Source organism: Calliopsis andreniformis, chromosome 6 (assembly GCF_051401765.1).
Source record: "Calliopsis andreniformis isolate RMS-2024a chromosome 6, iyCalAndr_principal, whole genome shotgun sequence".
Taxonomy (NCBI): Eukaryota; Metazoa; Arthropoda; class Insecta; order Hymenoptera; family Andrenidae; genus Calliopsis; species Calliopsis andreniformis.
The window spans coordinates 1,715,831-1,729,325 of NC_135067.1; the positions used below are offsets into that span (position 1 = coordinate 1,715,831).

Genomic DNA, 13,495 nt, shown 5'->3' on the forward strand with positions numbered 1-13,495 from the left:
TCCTGGGAGCTGCAGCGCCCCCTTACCAGCAGTCAGCAGCTGATTGATATAGGATTACCGTCTTGATGTCCTAATAGTGAATACTTTAAGTTGAAGCCGGGAAAAATTTTCAAAAACCCGAGTATTGTTTAATTAAAAGAGTGAGTAGCATTAGGGATTATAAGATTGTTAGGGAGTTATAAAATTGAGGTCAATATGAAGTGCTTGATAGGTTATGGTCTCATCATGAGGGGAAAAAGGTATTTTACTTTGTATGGAATACGATGTAAATCGTACGTGCCAGTGATCTGGACTAGCGGGTTTTGATGGTTTTTGACTGAGTATTTGTTAATGGATCTTCTGATGTGGTTCAGTATGGGCTCCGTGTCAGTGTCTTTGTGTAGCTGTGTTGTTGAATATGTGTTAGACTTTCCTGTGATCATTCTCAGGATTTTTCCTTGGGTGTAATGTATGTTTTTAAAGTTGGTTTTGGCGGAGCAAGCCCAAATCTGATGTCCATAAAGAAGGACTGGACGTATGCAGGTTTTGTATGTGTGAATCCTGAGTTTTAGATTAAGTCGTGAGGATGGAGCGAGATATTTTTTGATTGCCGCAACTGCTTTCCTGGTTTTTTTGACCCTGTCGTTGATTGCTGGCTGCCAGGAGCACCTTTTATCAAAGATAATTCCGAGATATTTGCCTTCAGATGACCACGGAATGCTATTGTTTCCAATCTTGAGTGTATCGGCCAGAGGAGGAGCCCCTATTGTATTAAAGAAGATTGCCTGGGTTTTGGAGGGGTTTACTGTAAGGTTCCGGGAGGTAAAATAATCCAGAATGTCATTGAGATATACTTGTATCTTCGACAGTAATGCTGTGGTTTTCCATGAGAAGGCGGTTTGGCTGTATCATCAGCATACAATGACAACAGAAAGCCAAACATTCTTGGGATGTCATTAATGAAGAGTGAGAACAATAAAGGTCCCAGTATGGAGCCCTGTGGCACTCCTGATGTGAGGGTGTATGTGCCGGATCTCTTGCCATGGATGGAGACAAAGATCCCTCTTTGAGTTAGGTAAGAGTGAAGAAGTTTAATTATAACCATTGGAAATCCACATTTGTTTAGTTTGTAGATTAGGGCGTCGTGCCAGAGGGAATCAAATGCTTTTGTCAGATCTAGAAGGACCATGGCAGCCAGTCTGCCTACATTGAGTTCGTGAGTTATGGCCGAAGCAATTCGTATGAGTTGATGGATTATGGCGTATCCAGATCTAAAACCAAATTGTTCATTGATGAGTATATTTTTGTCCTGAATGTGTTGATTCATTAAGTTGAGGATGCACCTCTCAAAGACTTTGCCCAAGATCGGCAGTAAGCTAATTGGTCTATAGCTATCTATTTCGTTTTTGGGTTTCCCATGTTTTGAAATGGGTATCACTCTTGCTATTTTCCAAGAGTAAGTGTAATACCACTTTTATTATTGTTGCAGTTTCGCCAGGAGGTGTGCCTCGCGTTGAAGTCTCCGCCAATTATGAATAGGGATCCTATCCCAGTGAATGCATCAAGGTCTGCAGAGCTTAAATTATTATTAGGCGGATTATATATCACCCCTATGTAAATGGATGGGTGTGAGCACTCATGGGTGTTTGGCTGCATTGAGAAGAGCGTCCATATTGCAAATATTGTTAATTTCTTTGCACACGTTGAAGGTTTCCATGATGGAGTTGGTGCCAGGAGTAACTGGCGAAGGTCCAATTGAAGAAGGGTGGAGTACTTCCTTGTATGAGACTGGTAGTTTATACATAGCCATTGAGGAGGGTGGCATGTAATGTTTAGTTTTAGGAAGGGTTGGAAAGTTCTCTTGATTTATGGCTGGGGCTTATAACCCTTGCACACGTTGTCCTCCTTTACCATTTCTTCGATTTAGGTATTTCTCAAGGGCCGGACACTTAGAGTAATTAGCTGTGTGATTACCTGAGCAGTTGGAGCAGACTGGGAGAGTCTCTGGGACTTTCGTGCATTCTTTGGTAAGATGATTACCTGCACACTTTACACACTTTGGAGACAAGTTACAGTTGGCCGAGGAGTGTCCAAAGGACTGACATCTAAAACATTGGGTGTACGACTTTTTTGAGTAGAATTTTTCCCAGTACACTCTGGTGTAGAAAATGTATCTGATTTTATTTATCTCATTGTGAGATGTTCCCATGGGGAATGAGATTTTGTATGAGCAGTAGACAGAGGTGTTTTTGGCTGGTCTGAGGACGGAAATGTGAGTAGGTGTTAGACCGTATTTTACAATTTCTTCCTTTAGGGTATCGATAGGAACTTCAGCCAGACCCTTCGGCACAACAGTTGAATGTTTCTGAGAGTTTAATGTGAAAGTGTGAAAAGGTGTGCTTCCTGCAATCAATTTTTGTTTCAGGTTAGTGAAGTCGTCGACCTTTGTTAGTTGGATTCTAACCTGTTTACCCAGAAACTTGAGGTTAAATTCTTTTCCATAATTTGACTCCAGTGACTTGGATAATTTCACGATGTCTCCATCAAAGTTTTTAACGTAGATAGGGGGAGGTTTTTCTCCTTTGGTATCTTGTGGGCTAACTGTCTGACGAATGAGGTTGGTGTTTTCGGGAGTAACAGAAGTCGGAGTGATGAAGGCATTCAATATGTCAAATCGGTTATGTGTTGTGATGTTCGGTATGTTTTCATAATCCATATTAGTGGATGAGGTTCTAATTTGTGTGTTGATTAATTTGATCCCCGAGACGGAAGGAAGATTATTAAACTTAGGCTGACCCTTCATATCGTTTACGGTAACTTGTTTTGGAGTGCTCCGTATGGTCTCCATAGCCAATTCCTTTGGAGTTGAGGCCCTCATAAAGTCAAACTGGCTCCTGAATGCCTTCAGTGCGATCGTCGTCGGATCCGTATGTTAGCGTCAACGTATTTTAAGAGAGAGTTTGGGACGGTTAGCCAAACGAAGACGTGTCGTTGAGGGATTTATGATAGGGTCTTAGTTTACGAATGGCTGATTGAGGGTGCATGAGACTAAACAGTCCCGCCGGCGACCGATGGCTGATGGCTACGTTGGGCCTCCCAGCTATCGGGTATTGTGTGACTGTTTAGAAGAAGAGCAAGTGTTTGGAAAAAGGCAAACGGTCCGACACCGTATTGCTAAAGAATGGGAATATTGTTCCTGAAAGATCTGGCCACGGAGTGGGGAAGGCTATGCCTTTTGGTAAGAGGACTGTGATGAACCCCACGGCACTTACCCCAGAACCGCCTACGGGACATTTTCTGATTCTTCGCGTGTTTTTCCTGACATCAGAAGTGGGATACGGTATCAAAGTTTTACTTTGTTAAATCCACGTGCAATATGGATAACGCGTCATCTGTATCTGATACGCCTTCGTTCGAGAAGCTTTTCCGACAATTCATGGGAACAGTTATGTCAAATGCTGTACCTTCTGCGTCGACCGCGATGGTGGACAAAACGTGTGTGGATGCAGTGCCAGGATTTAGTGGTGTTGACATTGGTGAAGACGCTAATAAGTGGTGTGATATTGTGGAAACAATCACGGAAAAACTTTCCGCATCTCAAAGATTAAGTTTAGCCACTCACGCTCTTGTTGGACCAGCTAAAAACTGGTATCAAAGTTGGGACGGTACTCCACGAACGTGGGTGAAATTTCGCGAGGACTTATGCTCAGTATTTGTGACGGAAGATCGACTGTGTGAACGATTATCTCGGGCCGTCGCGTATACCAGTGATTCGGCAGAGTCGTATTCCGAATATGCTCGCAATAAACTCAAGTTTTATGGACAAACGCGTGTTGAGTTCAAACAACATGAATTGATTAGTTTAGTGATTGGTCATGTAACTGATAGTAGTGTGCGACAATCGTTGTTAAATGCACGCTATAAAACTACGGCTGAGATGCTTTCGGGAATGTCGCAGTTTGTAAAGGCAAAACCCGTTAAGGAAGCAATTCGGGAAAAATTGGAGGAGCGAAGCCGGGCGCATCTCAAAAGACGGTGCTACAGCTGTAATGAAGAAGGACATACGGCAAGGTTTTATGCTAAACAGTCGAAGTTAGAGGAAACACGCAACCCACCGCAGCGTGTGATTATTTGCACCTATTGTCACAAGCGGGGACATGGAGAGAACAACTGTTTTACTAAGCAGCGAGCACGTCGGGATGGACAAAACAATAAGAGACCTAATATTGTTGCTGAAAAATTACAAACGAATGCTTGCTATTCGTTGGACCATAAACTGACGCCTGTTCTCTTACACAATGTCCTCGTTAAAGAAAGCCTCCTTGATAGCGGTGCTACATGCTCTCTGGTAAAAGAAACTGTGGCAAAGAGGGCAAACTGTAAAATCAGTCCTTTCGTGACAACCGTTAGGGGGCTATCAAATTCTGCCACTATTACTGTGGGAAGTACTACAACCACAATTCAGACGGAAGGCCTAACATTGGAATTAGATATATTTGTTGTTCCGGATTCTTCTATTCCATACGATCTCATTGTTGGGAAGAACGTCCTAAACAACGGGGATGTACAGATGGTCACCGACACAGATGGTACGACACGGATTCAACGCGTTAGCTGTACTCAAGGAAGGACAAAATCGACCGAGGATTTGGCTTGTTACACTTTGAGCGGATTGAACGACGAATCGAGGGAACGCCTGACGAATTTGTTGGAACGGTATAAGCATATGATGGCGACAGGAAGTAAGGTTCGAGAAGTAAGTACAGGCGAAATGAAGATTGTGACACAAGGAGATAGTGTGGTAAGTTACCGCCCATATCGTTTGTCACTGATAGAACGAGAGAAAGTGCGTGCAATAATAGCCGAATTGTTAGACAATGATATTATTAGAGAGAGTAGATCACCTTTTACAAGCCCTATTATCTTAGTGAAAAAGAAAAATGGCGAGGACCGCATGTGTGTAGATTATCGGGCGCTTAATAGAATAACAAAGAAGGATCGTTTCCCATTACCTTTGATTGACGATCAATTAGATTGTTTAGGCGGTGCAAAGTATTTCACCACTCTGGATATGGCGTCAGGGTTTTATCAAATACCAATTGCTGAATGCTCTATTGAAAAAACAGCATTCGTAACGCCCGATGGACATTACGAATTTAAACGCATGCCATTCGGGTTGTCCAATGCGCCTGCAGTCTTTCAACGTTCTATTAATGCTGCATTGAAAAATTTAAGGAATAAAACGTGTTTGATATATGTAGATGATATATTAATTCCTTCAATGACAATAGAAGAAGGGTTTAAACGTTTAGAGGGTGTTTTAATAGCACTCGATGAAGCAGGATTTTCTCTAAACTTAAAGAAATGTTCCTTCTTTAAGACTCAGATCGAATATTTAGGTAGAGAAATTTCATCTGATGGCATTAGGCCTGGAACGGGAAAGGTGAATGCTTTATTAGAAGCACCTGCACCTACCAATGTAAAACAGGTACGACAGATAATGGGCCTTGCAAGCTACTTCCGGAAATTTATTCCTGAGTTTGCGGTACGTACGGCGTGTATCACTAAGTTAACAAAAAATAATGTACCCTGGGAATGGGGTGAGGAACAAGAGTGTGCACGAAAATATATTTTAGATAAGCTTTGTTCAAAGCCACTGCTGATCATCTTTGATCCTAATCGAGAGACCGAACTACATACGGACGCGAGCTCTCTTGGTTACGGGGCAATACTGTTTCAGAGACTAGACGGTGATTTGAGGGTGGTTTCTTATTATAGCAGGCGGACAACGCCCGAGGAATCGCGTTATCACTCGTACGAGTTAGAAACTCTTGCTATTGTAAATGCATTAAAACATTTTCGTGTATATCTCTTAGGAATCACTTTTAAAATCGTCACTGATTGTAATGCTATAAAAGCAACTAGCAATAAAAAGGATTTAATACCACGAATCGCTAGGTGGTGGATGTTTTTACAAGATTACACTTTTGAATTAGAGTATCGTAAGGGTAAATGTATAGAGCATGTCGATTATTTAAGTAGAAATCCGCCGAAGGACTACCGAGTAGATTTTATCTGCGAGGGCTCATGGTTAGAAGTTATGCAGAAAAAAGATGACGAAACAAAAGACATAATCGACAAAATTAATGCGAACCATACTGTATCCACAGATTTTGAGATAAGGCAAGGTAGTTTATGTAGGAAAATACGTAGGGACACAGGTCGAATAGTGTATAGAAGTTTTGTGCCTAAGGGGAGTAGAATTGGCCTGCTGCGTCTCTATCATGATGAAAATTGCCATGTAGGACTTGATAAGACTTATGATCGGGTGGCACAGAAATATTGGTTTCCGAAAATGAGGACATTTGTTAAAAAATACATTGATCATTGTATCACTTGTATTGTTGCCAAAAGGCATTCGGGTCCAAGACAAGGTTATTTGCATTCTATACCAAAAAAATGTATACCCTTTGACACTGTTCATTGTGATTGTGTTGGTCCATTTGAAACTTCTAAGGAGGGCTATCAACATATTTTGATAATAATCGACGCGTTTACTAAATACAGTAATGTTGCGGACGAGAGCCGCTCTCGGGTCTGGTCGCGACTCTCGTCCGCGACTGGTACTGGTAGTCGATTCGGCTTCCTTTGCTCTCGGTCGCCGAGATAATTGGTACACGACCGGGGAAGCAAAAAAAAGGGTCTCGCTCGAGCTCGATGCCCGAAATCAATGACGTCAGAAAAGACAAGGATAGCATTAGGGATTTAATAGGAAAAATTGAAGTTCCTTATTTGCAAACAGATTTTCACGTAAGTAACACCAATCGATTCCTTGTGCTCTTCCGATAAAAATGATATCAAATACGACATGATTCCTATTATTTATAATAAAGATATTTAAATAATAAAGGTTGGAACCCTGCGACGGTTACGGAGAATCGTCAAAGTTACTTTTCTATCAGTTCTTTACGAGCTAAAAATGACATAAACAGAATTTATGTATATTATATTTAATCGATGTCGGAAAGAAGATATTAAAAATAAAAAAATAAAAATTTCTAAACATTTAAAACGGAACTTATATACATACTTTTTGTATTACGCTTTCATTTTCTTAATAATTTCAGTGATTAAATAATTAAACACAAAAATATGAGGGAATACATAATAGGGAGTTAGCCCTACGACGAGAGCCGCGTTCGTCGAATCGACTACCACTCGCGAGCGAGAGTCGCGCTCGGGTCTAGTCGTGCCTTAGAATCGACTACCATTCACGGACGAGAGCAGCGCTCGGGACTGGTCGTGCTTAAAATCGACTACCACTCACGGACGAGAGTCGCGCCCGGGTCTGTTTACGAGCATGACCTTTCGTTCTACAAACCAAGTTTTATGTATCTTTGTTAAAAATAATCGGAATCATGTCGTGTTTGACATCATTTTAATCGAGAAAGCACAAGGAATCGATTGGTGTTACTTGCGTGAAAATCCGTTTGCGAATAAGAAACTTCAATTTTTCCTATTTAAATCCCTAATGCTATCGTTGTTTTTTATGACGTCCTTGTTCTCGGGCGTCGAGCTCGAACACGATGGTTCCAAGAATTGGTTTCTCGGCGGCACGTATCAAACGAGGTAGTGGGGATAAACCACGGCTCTCGTCCGTGTAGACGAAACGGCTCTCGTCCGCAACATTACTGTATTTGCAATTAATTCCGTTAAAAACTTTAAGTGGTCCTGAAACATTGCATGTATTTAAAGAACGCCTTACACTCTTTGGTACGCCGCGGATTATAGTTTTCGATCGGGCGACAAATTTCACTTATAAACCGCTTCAGCAATTTATTAAAAAACATGGTAGTATGATTCATTTTATTGCTACGGGAGCCCCACGAGCCAACGGTCAGGCTGAACGTTACGTAGGAACTGTAACAAATCTCCTTACTGTTGAAATAAAAAAGGGTGCAGAATGGCCGAACAAATTGGCTAAATTAATGCTCACTCTAAATACCACCGTACAGAAGTCGACAGGATTTTCACCTTGTCGACTACTGTTTGGTCTAGATCAAGGGCCGGGAATTATGTCACGGGTTGAAGAACAATTGCCACCGACGAATGAGGTCATAGATGTTGTTAGTGATAGAGACGTAGCAGCAAAACGGCTTGAAGAAAATGCGGCTTCACAAGAACTCAGATTCAATAAAACACGTAGAAATAACATAGTTTACAAAGAAGGCGACACAGTATTCACGAAACCTGCCGACGACAGAAGGGCGAAATTAGCTGTAAAATATCTTGGTTCTTTCACTATTTCCAAGGTTCTTGAAAACGATCGTTTTGAAATTATAGGGAAATCTGGTAGACCCCAAACGGTGCCCATAGACCGCCTTAGATTATGGAGAGGTGAATGGGACAACGAGTTTGACCTGAGCGATGGCGATGTTGAGGACACAGAGGAGCCGTGTTAGCGGTGTTTAGCGGTGTTTATTAGTACCCTAATTAGTTATAGATGCTTCCCTTTGTATTATTTGTCTCCTGAGTTATTTTTATGCTTATATTACTTGTAGAGAGAAAGTGATGTTTCTTTTAGTGTTGTATGTTGTATTCTTACACTTTTGTTGTCGATTATATTATAATATAAGGTATTTATGTCACCCTGCTGCAATAACTATGAATACTTTAATTATTATGTTAGCAGAATAAATCTTATGTTCCTTGTTCTAATGAATTGTTGCTAAATTCGGTTCCGAACTCCGTAAAGCGCTGTGCGTAGGGGAGGTTACCATGTATTGATCACGGACTCCGTAAAGCGTTGAGACGTTGGAGGGGTGATGGTTATTGATCACGGACTCCGTAAAGCGCTGAGACGTTGGAGGGGTGATGGTTGTTTTGGTCACGGACTCCGTAATGCGCTGAGACGTTGGAGGGGTGATGGTTGTTTTGGTCACGGACTCTGTAAAGCGCTGAGACGTTTGAGGGGTGACATGTGAGTTGGTTACAGACTCCGTGAAGCGCTCAGTCGTAGGAGAGAGTAACATTTGAGATGATTCTGAATTTTGTTAAGTATGTCAAAAGGATATTATATCCAAAAGAGAATGGATGCTTCCCGAAAGCGTGAAGCAGGTCAGGTTGGCCGTGTTAGCGTCAACGTATTTTAAGAGAGAGTTTGGGACGGTTAGCCAAACGAAGACGTGTCGTTGAGGGATTTATGATAGGGTCTTAGTTTACGAATGGCTGATTGAGGGTGCATGAGACTAAACAGTCCCGCCGGCGACCGATGGCTGATGGCTACGTTGGGCCTCCCAGCTATCGGGTATTGTGTGACTGTTTAGAAGAAGAGCGAGTGTTTGGAAAAAGGCAAGCGGTCCGACACCGTATTGCTAAAGAATGGGAATATTGTTCCTGAAGGATCTGGCCACGGAGTGGGGAAGGCTATGCCTTTTGGTAAGAGGACTGTGATGAACCCCACGGCACTTACCCCAGAACCGCCTACGGGACATTTTCTGATTCTTCGCGTGTTTTTCCTGACACGTAATTTTTGCTTTCTTTGCCTTGTACAGGCCGGAAGCGTCCTTTGAGTTGTGAACTCTGCCCAGAGGCAGTTTGCCCTTGGGTGTTGACTTTTTCTCTAGAATTTTCGATTATTAACTATTACCGGACAATTGTCTGTAATGTTTATACTTGGCCGAGTTGTTTGTAACAACGAGTAGAGTTCTGCTCAGTAGTGGAGCTGCTCCTACGTGTGAATGTCTGAGAAGTGTGTGTCTTGCTGCTTTCGCAGCTCCTTATATACCCGCTAGTCGGAGTTCGCGCCTGCGTATGTCTTACTTTCTAATGGCGGTCTTATTCTAATCGTGAATGAAATCGGACGATATACGTTGTGTTTATGTTAAAATATAATTGAAACTTATAATATATGATATAAAAATAAGGTACAAAAATATTAATTAGTATTAAGATAATAGAATACGCAGTAATATAATAATAAAGTATTAGAAAGATACAAATATAGACAGAGATAGTAGTAGATAGAGAAAGATAGTAGTAGATAGAGTGAGAGGGAAGATACAGATGTGAAGTCTATGTCGTAACCGCAGTATAAGAGGTGAAGCCTCTGAATTTTGTTGGTGTTTTGGATGATCCTATTTTCGAGCCTGCACATTTGTGTTGAGAAGAATTCTCTGAGCTCTACTAATGTGTCGTTACTTTGTTTGAGACTCTGGTTATTGGTTGATGTTGGTTGTAGTTTTTGATTTGATGTGTATGTTGGTTTTACGATGTTTGGTGGTGCTATTTTTATATTTGAGTTTGTGTTATTTATGCTATTGTTGTTTCTTGTAATCTGTGCATATGTTTGGTTACTCTGTGCATTAATTGAACTTAGTGCAGTGTTGAGTCTAGTAATCGTCTCTTTTTTTGCCTCGGTTTTTTGTCCTATTTTATTTAGAACTACATTTTTTTTTTTTTTTTAATTTAGGGCACCCTTTGTAAGATGTTGAGTGTCCATAAATTCTGCATCTAATACAAAAAATTTTTTCTACGTCTATCTTTTCGTCTTTTTTGAATTTATAGTTACCTGGTTCATGTTTATGTTCACATTTTACGCATCTAAATTCTAGATGGCAATTTGTTGATGAATGACCCGCCCTCTGGCACCTATAGCATACTAATGGATCTTTCTTGATTATCCTTTTTCACGATATTACTTGGTGTAATAGGAATTTAATTCTGGTTATAACACTTGAGTCACTGTTTGGAGATACCTGCACACCAAAGAAAGGCAGCTTCTTCGTGTCGTTTTTTTTTTTTGATTTTATGGTGGAGAATTGTATTACTTTAAAGAATTTTACATTTTCTAAATTTAGCCTTACTAGTTCATCTAGAATTTCATTTGCTTCGAACCTATTATCTAATCCTTTTAACAGCAATGTCTTAGGTTTCAATTCTTTGGGAGTGAAGGCGAAGAAATTTATTTTTTTGCTTTGAGAGCTCCTATCATATTTAGATATTCCGCTAGTTTATCTACTTGAATGTAGTGTTTATTATTATTAATACGTTTCATCTTGAAGTTAGTTAGTTTTAGATTTTCTTTAGCTAACCTAAAAGTGGCTTGTTGTGATGATCCCATTATATAATTATTGACGGTTTTGTCTCCCTGTAGTCCTGTGTTTGTCTATGTTCTCTAAATGCCTGTGCTTCCATGTTTTTGTGATTTACCCTTTTATCTAGTTGCTTGACTGACTCTGACTCTTCCCAGTCCATCCCATGAGTTGAGGTTGAGGCTGTTCCTAAGTTTCCTTCTGTTATTTGCTTTTTCTTGTATATCGTATTTTCTTCATGCTCTATTAATTTTTTTTTTTTATAAGCTGAGTTTTTCCTTTGATGTTCCATTTTAGCCTCATCTGTTTTCAAGTCTAAGTCTAACTCAGTTATATTTTTTGTGAAATCATGAACCTCTTCTCTTTTGTCCTTGGGTCTTGCATTATGTTTCTTCTCTTCATCTAGTTGCTTTGTTAGGTCCTCTATTCTTCCTTTGAGTTCTTTGATTGTCTGCAGTAAAACTTCTTGATTCTCTTCTTTTTTCGGGTTTTGGTTATTTTGTTTTGAGGCTTTTGGCTTCATTTTTTCTTCTTTGGAATCTGGTTTAACCTTTAATTTCGCCTGGTAATTCGGTTTTATTGCAATATTTCTTTTCTTCCTTTGCCTGATTTGATTCAGCAGGTCCAGATCTGTAATTATTTTTCCTGGACAATCTCTTTTCCATTTTACTGTGTCCAACAAGTATTTAAGGTCTTCATTTTCGATTTTCACGTCATTCTCCGCCACGTGTACAACTAACCTCTCCGGGCGTGGGGGGCTATCCCCCTTATCTAAATCTTTTTGCTCTACTGTGTATTGCCAAAGTATGAATTACTTATTTATGTTTTTTTTTTTATTCTTATTACTATTGTTATTTATGCCTCTGGTACTATTGCCCGGCTTATTGTATATCAAATTATATTTTATACGTAGCACGACTAGCAGCACTAGCCAGCCAGCACCGACGCTCAGCACGACGCTCTCAGCCTATACGCTATATGACCTCAGCTACTGAGTTCTTATAGGATTCGGTGCGTATAATTTCAATATATCAGGAGGGCTTTATGGAATGCTGAACGCAGCAATACAATAAATAATTAAATAAATAAGTAATTAAATTAAATAAATAAATAGTTCAATAAGTAAATGCTTAAATAAATAAAATATGTATCAGTAAGCAACAAAAATATAAATGAAACACAAATAACAAAACGAATGACTAGATATGTTATTATATAGGTAGAAACCATTAATTAAATAAATAAATAAATAAATAAATAGGTAACAGAACACGACAGATAAATCAACAGTCCAGTATAAATACATAACTGCATAAATAAATAGATAAATGTATAAATAAATAAATAGACAAGTAAATAAATAGGTAAAATAAATAGATCAATACATAAATAATAACTAAATAAATAGATGATTCGATGAATAGGAGCTAATAAACATACATCAAGAGACTAGAATTTATTAGTGGCAGTTCGGATCACAGGAACGATGAGACCCACAGGAGCCGAAGTAGGTGTATTCATTTAAATAATATGTGTGTGGGCTGGACAGGTGGTTCACTCCACCGCCAAGGAAAGGGATTGGGGGTATCGTTCGCGCACCCCGACCGTCGAATATGTCAAACAAATTTGAGGCACCGCGCGGTGCCAATGAATAATGTAAAAGTAATTGGACTCTAACGAGTCCAATCTTCAAATAATAAAATTAATTCAACGGTCCGGGGAGCACGATGACAAGGACGAAGGAACCGTTCTCGCATAAACACGAGAACGTTGGATAGGATGACTTCTATTTGAAATAGAAGTGGGATAGAGGAAGGAGGGCTGTGCTTGGACGCGTAGCGACCTCGCACAGCAAGGGAAAGGAGTAGCGGTGGAGTACTCACCCACCGGTCCCGCGCTGCCGTCTGCGCACCCACACACACTGGACACTCCACTCCTGTGGGCACCTCACTGCTCCTGCGTGGTAGAGTTGCGTGGTTTAAACACGCAGGGTACTTATCGCTTCTCGGCACACGGCGCGTGGAAAAATAGGCGAAAGATCAAAGTGTAGCGGTCGACCGAAAATTTGATTTTTCGACAAGCGCTTAAAAAAAAAAAAAAAAAGTGAGTAGTGGCTATAAATTATTCTTGGAAATAGTTTATTGAGCCAATTCTGGCGGCACTGCAATGCCAGACCGACTCGCGACAGAGGTGGAGCAAGCTCCAACTGCTCCGTCAATTTCCAAAAATCAGATTAATATTCTGACTCCCCAATGGGGAGTGTATCAGATATTAAGCTGATAAGAACAGATAAAGAGCGTTTATTAAAAATTCATCGAACTTCCCCTGGTGAACAATGCTCACCAGGGGTACATTATAAGGATCACAGCAATTAATCGCATGTACAGAGTCATCCATCAATAAAATAATAATTCAGGGGCAAG

At 40.3% G+C, this 13,495-nt stretch overlaps 1 protein-coding gene and 1 pseudogene across 1 annotated transcript; one reads left to right on the plus strand and one right to left on the minus strand.

Moving 5' to 3' along the window:
• The first annotated feature begins 3,355 nt into the window (after positions 1 to 3,355).
• Positions 3,356 to 8,441, plus strand: LOC143181127 (uncharacterized). Its single transcript, XM_076381370.1, has 2 exons — positions 3,356 to 6,167; positions 7,735 to 8,441. The coding sequence occupies exons 1-2, from the start codon at positions 3,356 to 3,358 to the stop codon at positions 8,439 to 8,441; spliced, it is 3,519 nt and encodes a 1,172-aa protein (XP_076237485.1).
• A 4,767-nt stretch (positions 8,442 to 13,208) lies between these two features.
• Positions 13,209 to 13,387, minus strand: LOC143181303 (U2 spliceosomal RNA; annotated as a pseudogene).
• Between the last annotated feature and the right edge of the window lie 108 nt (positions 13,388 to 13,495).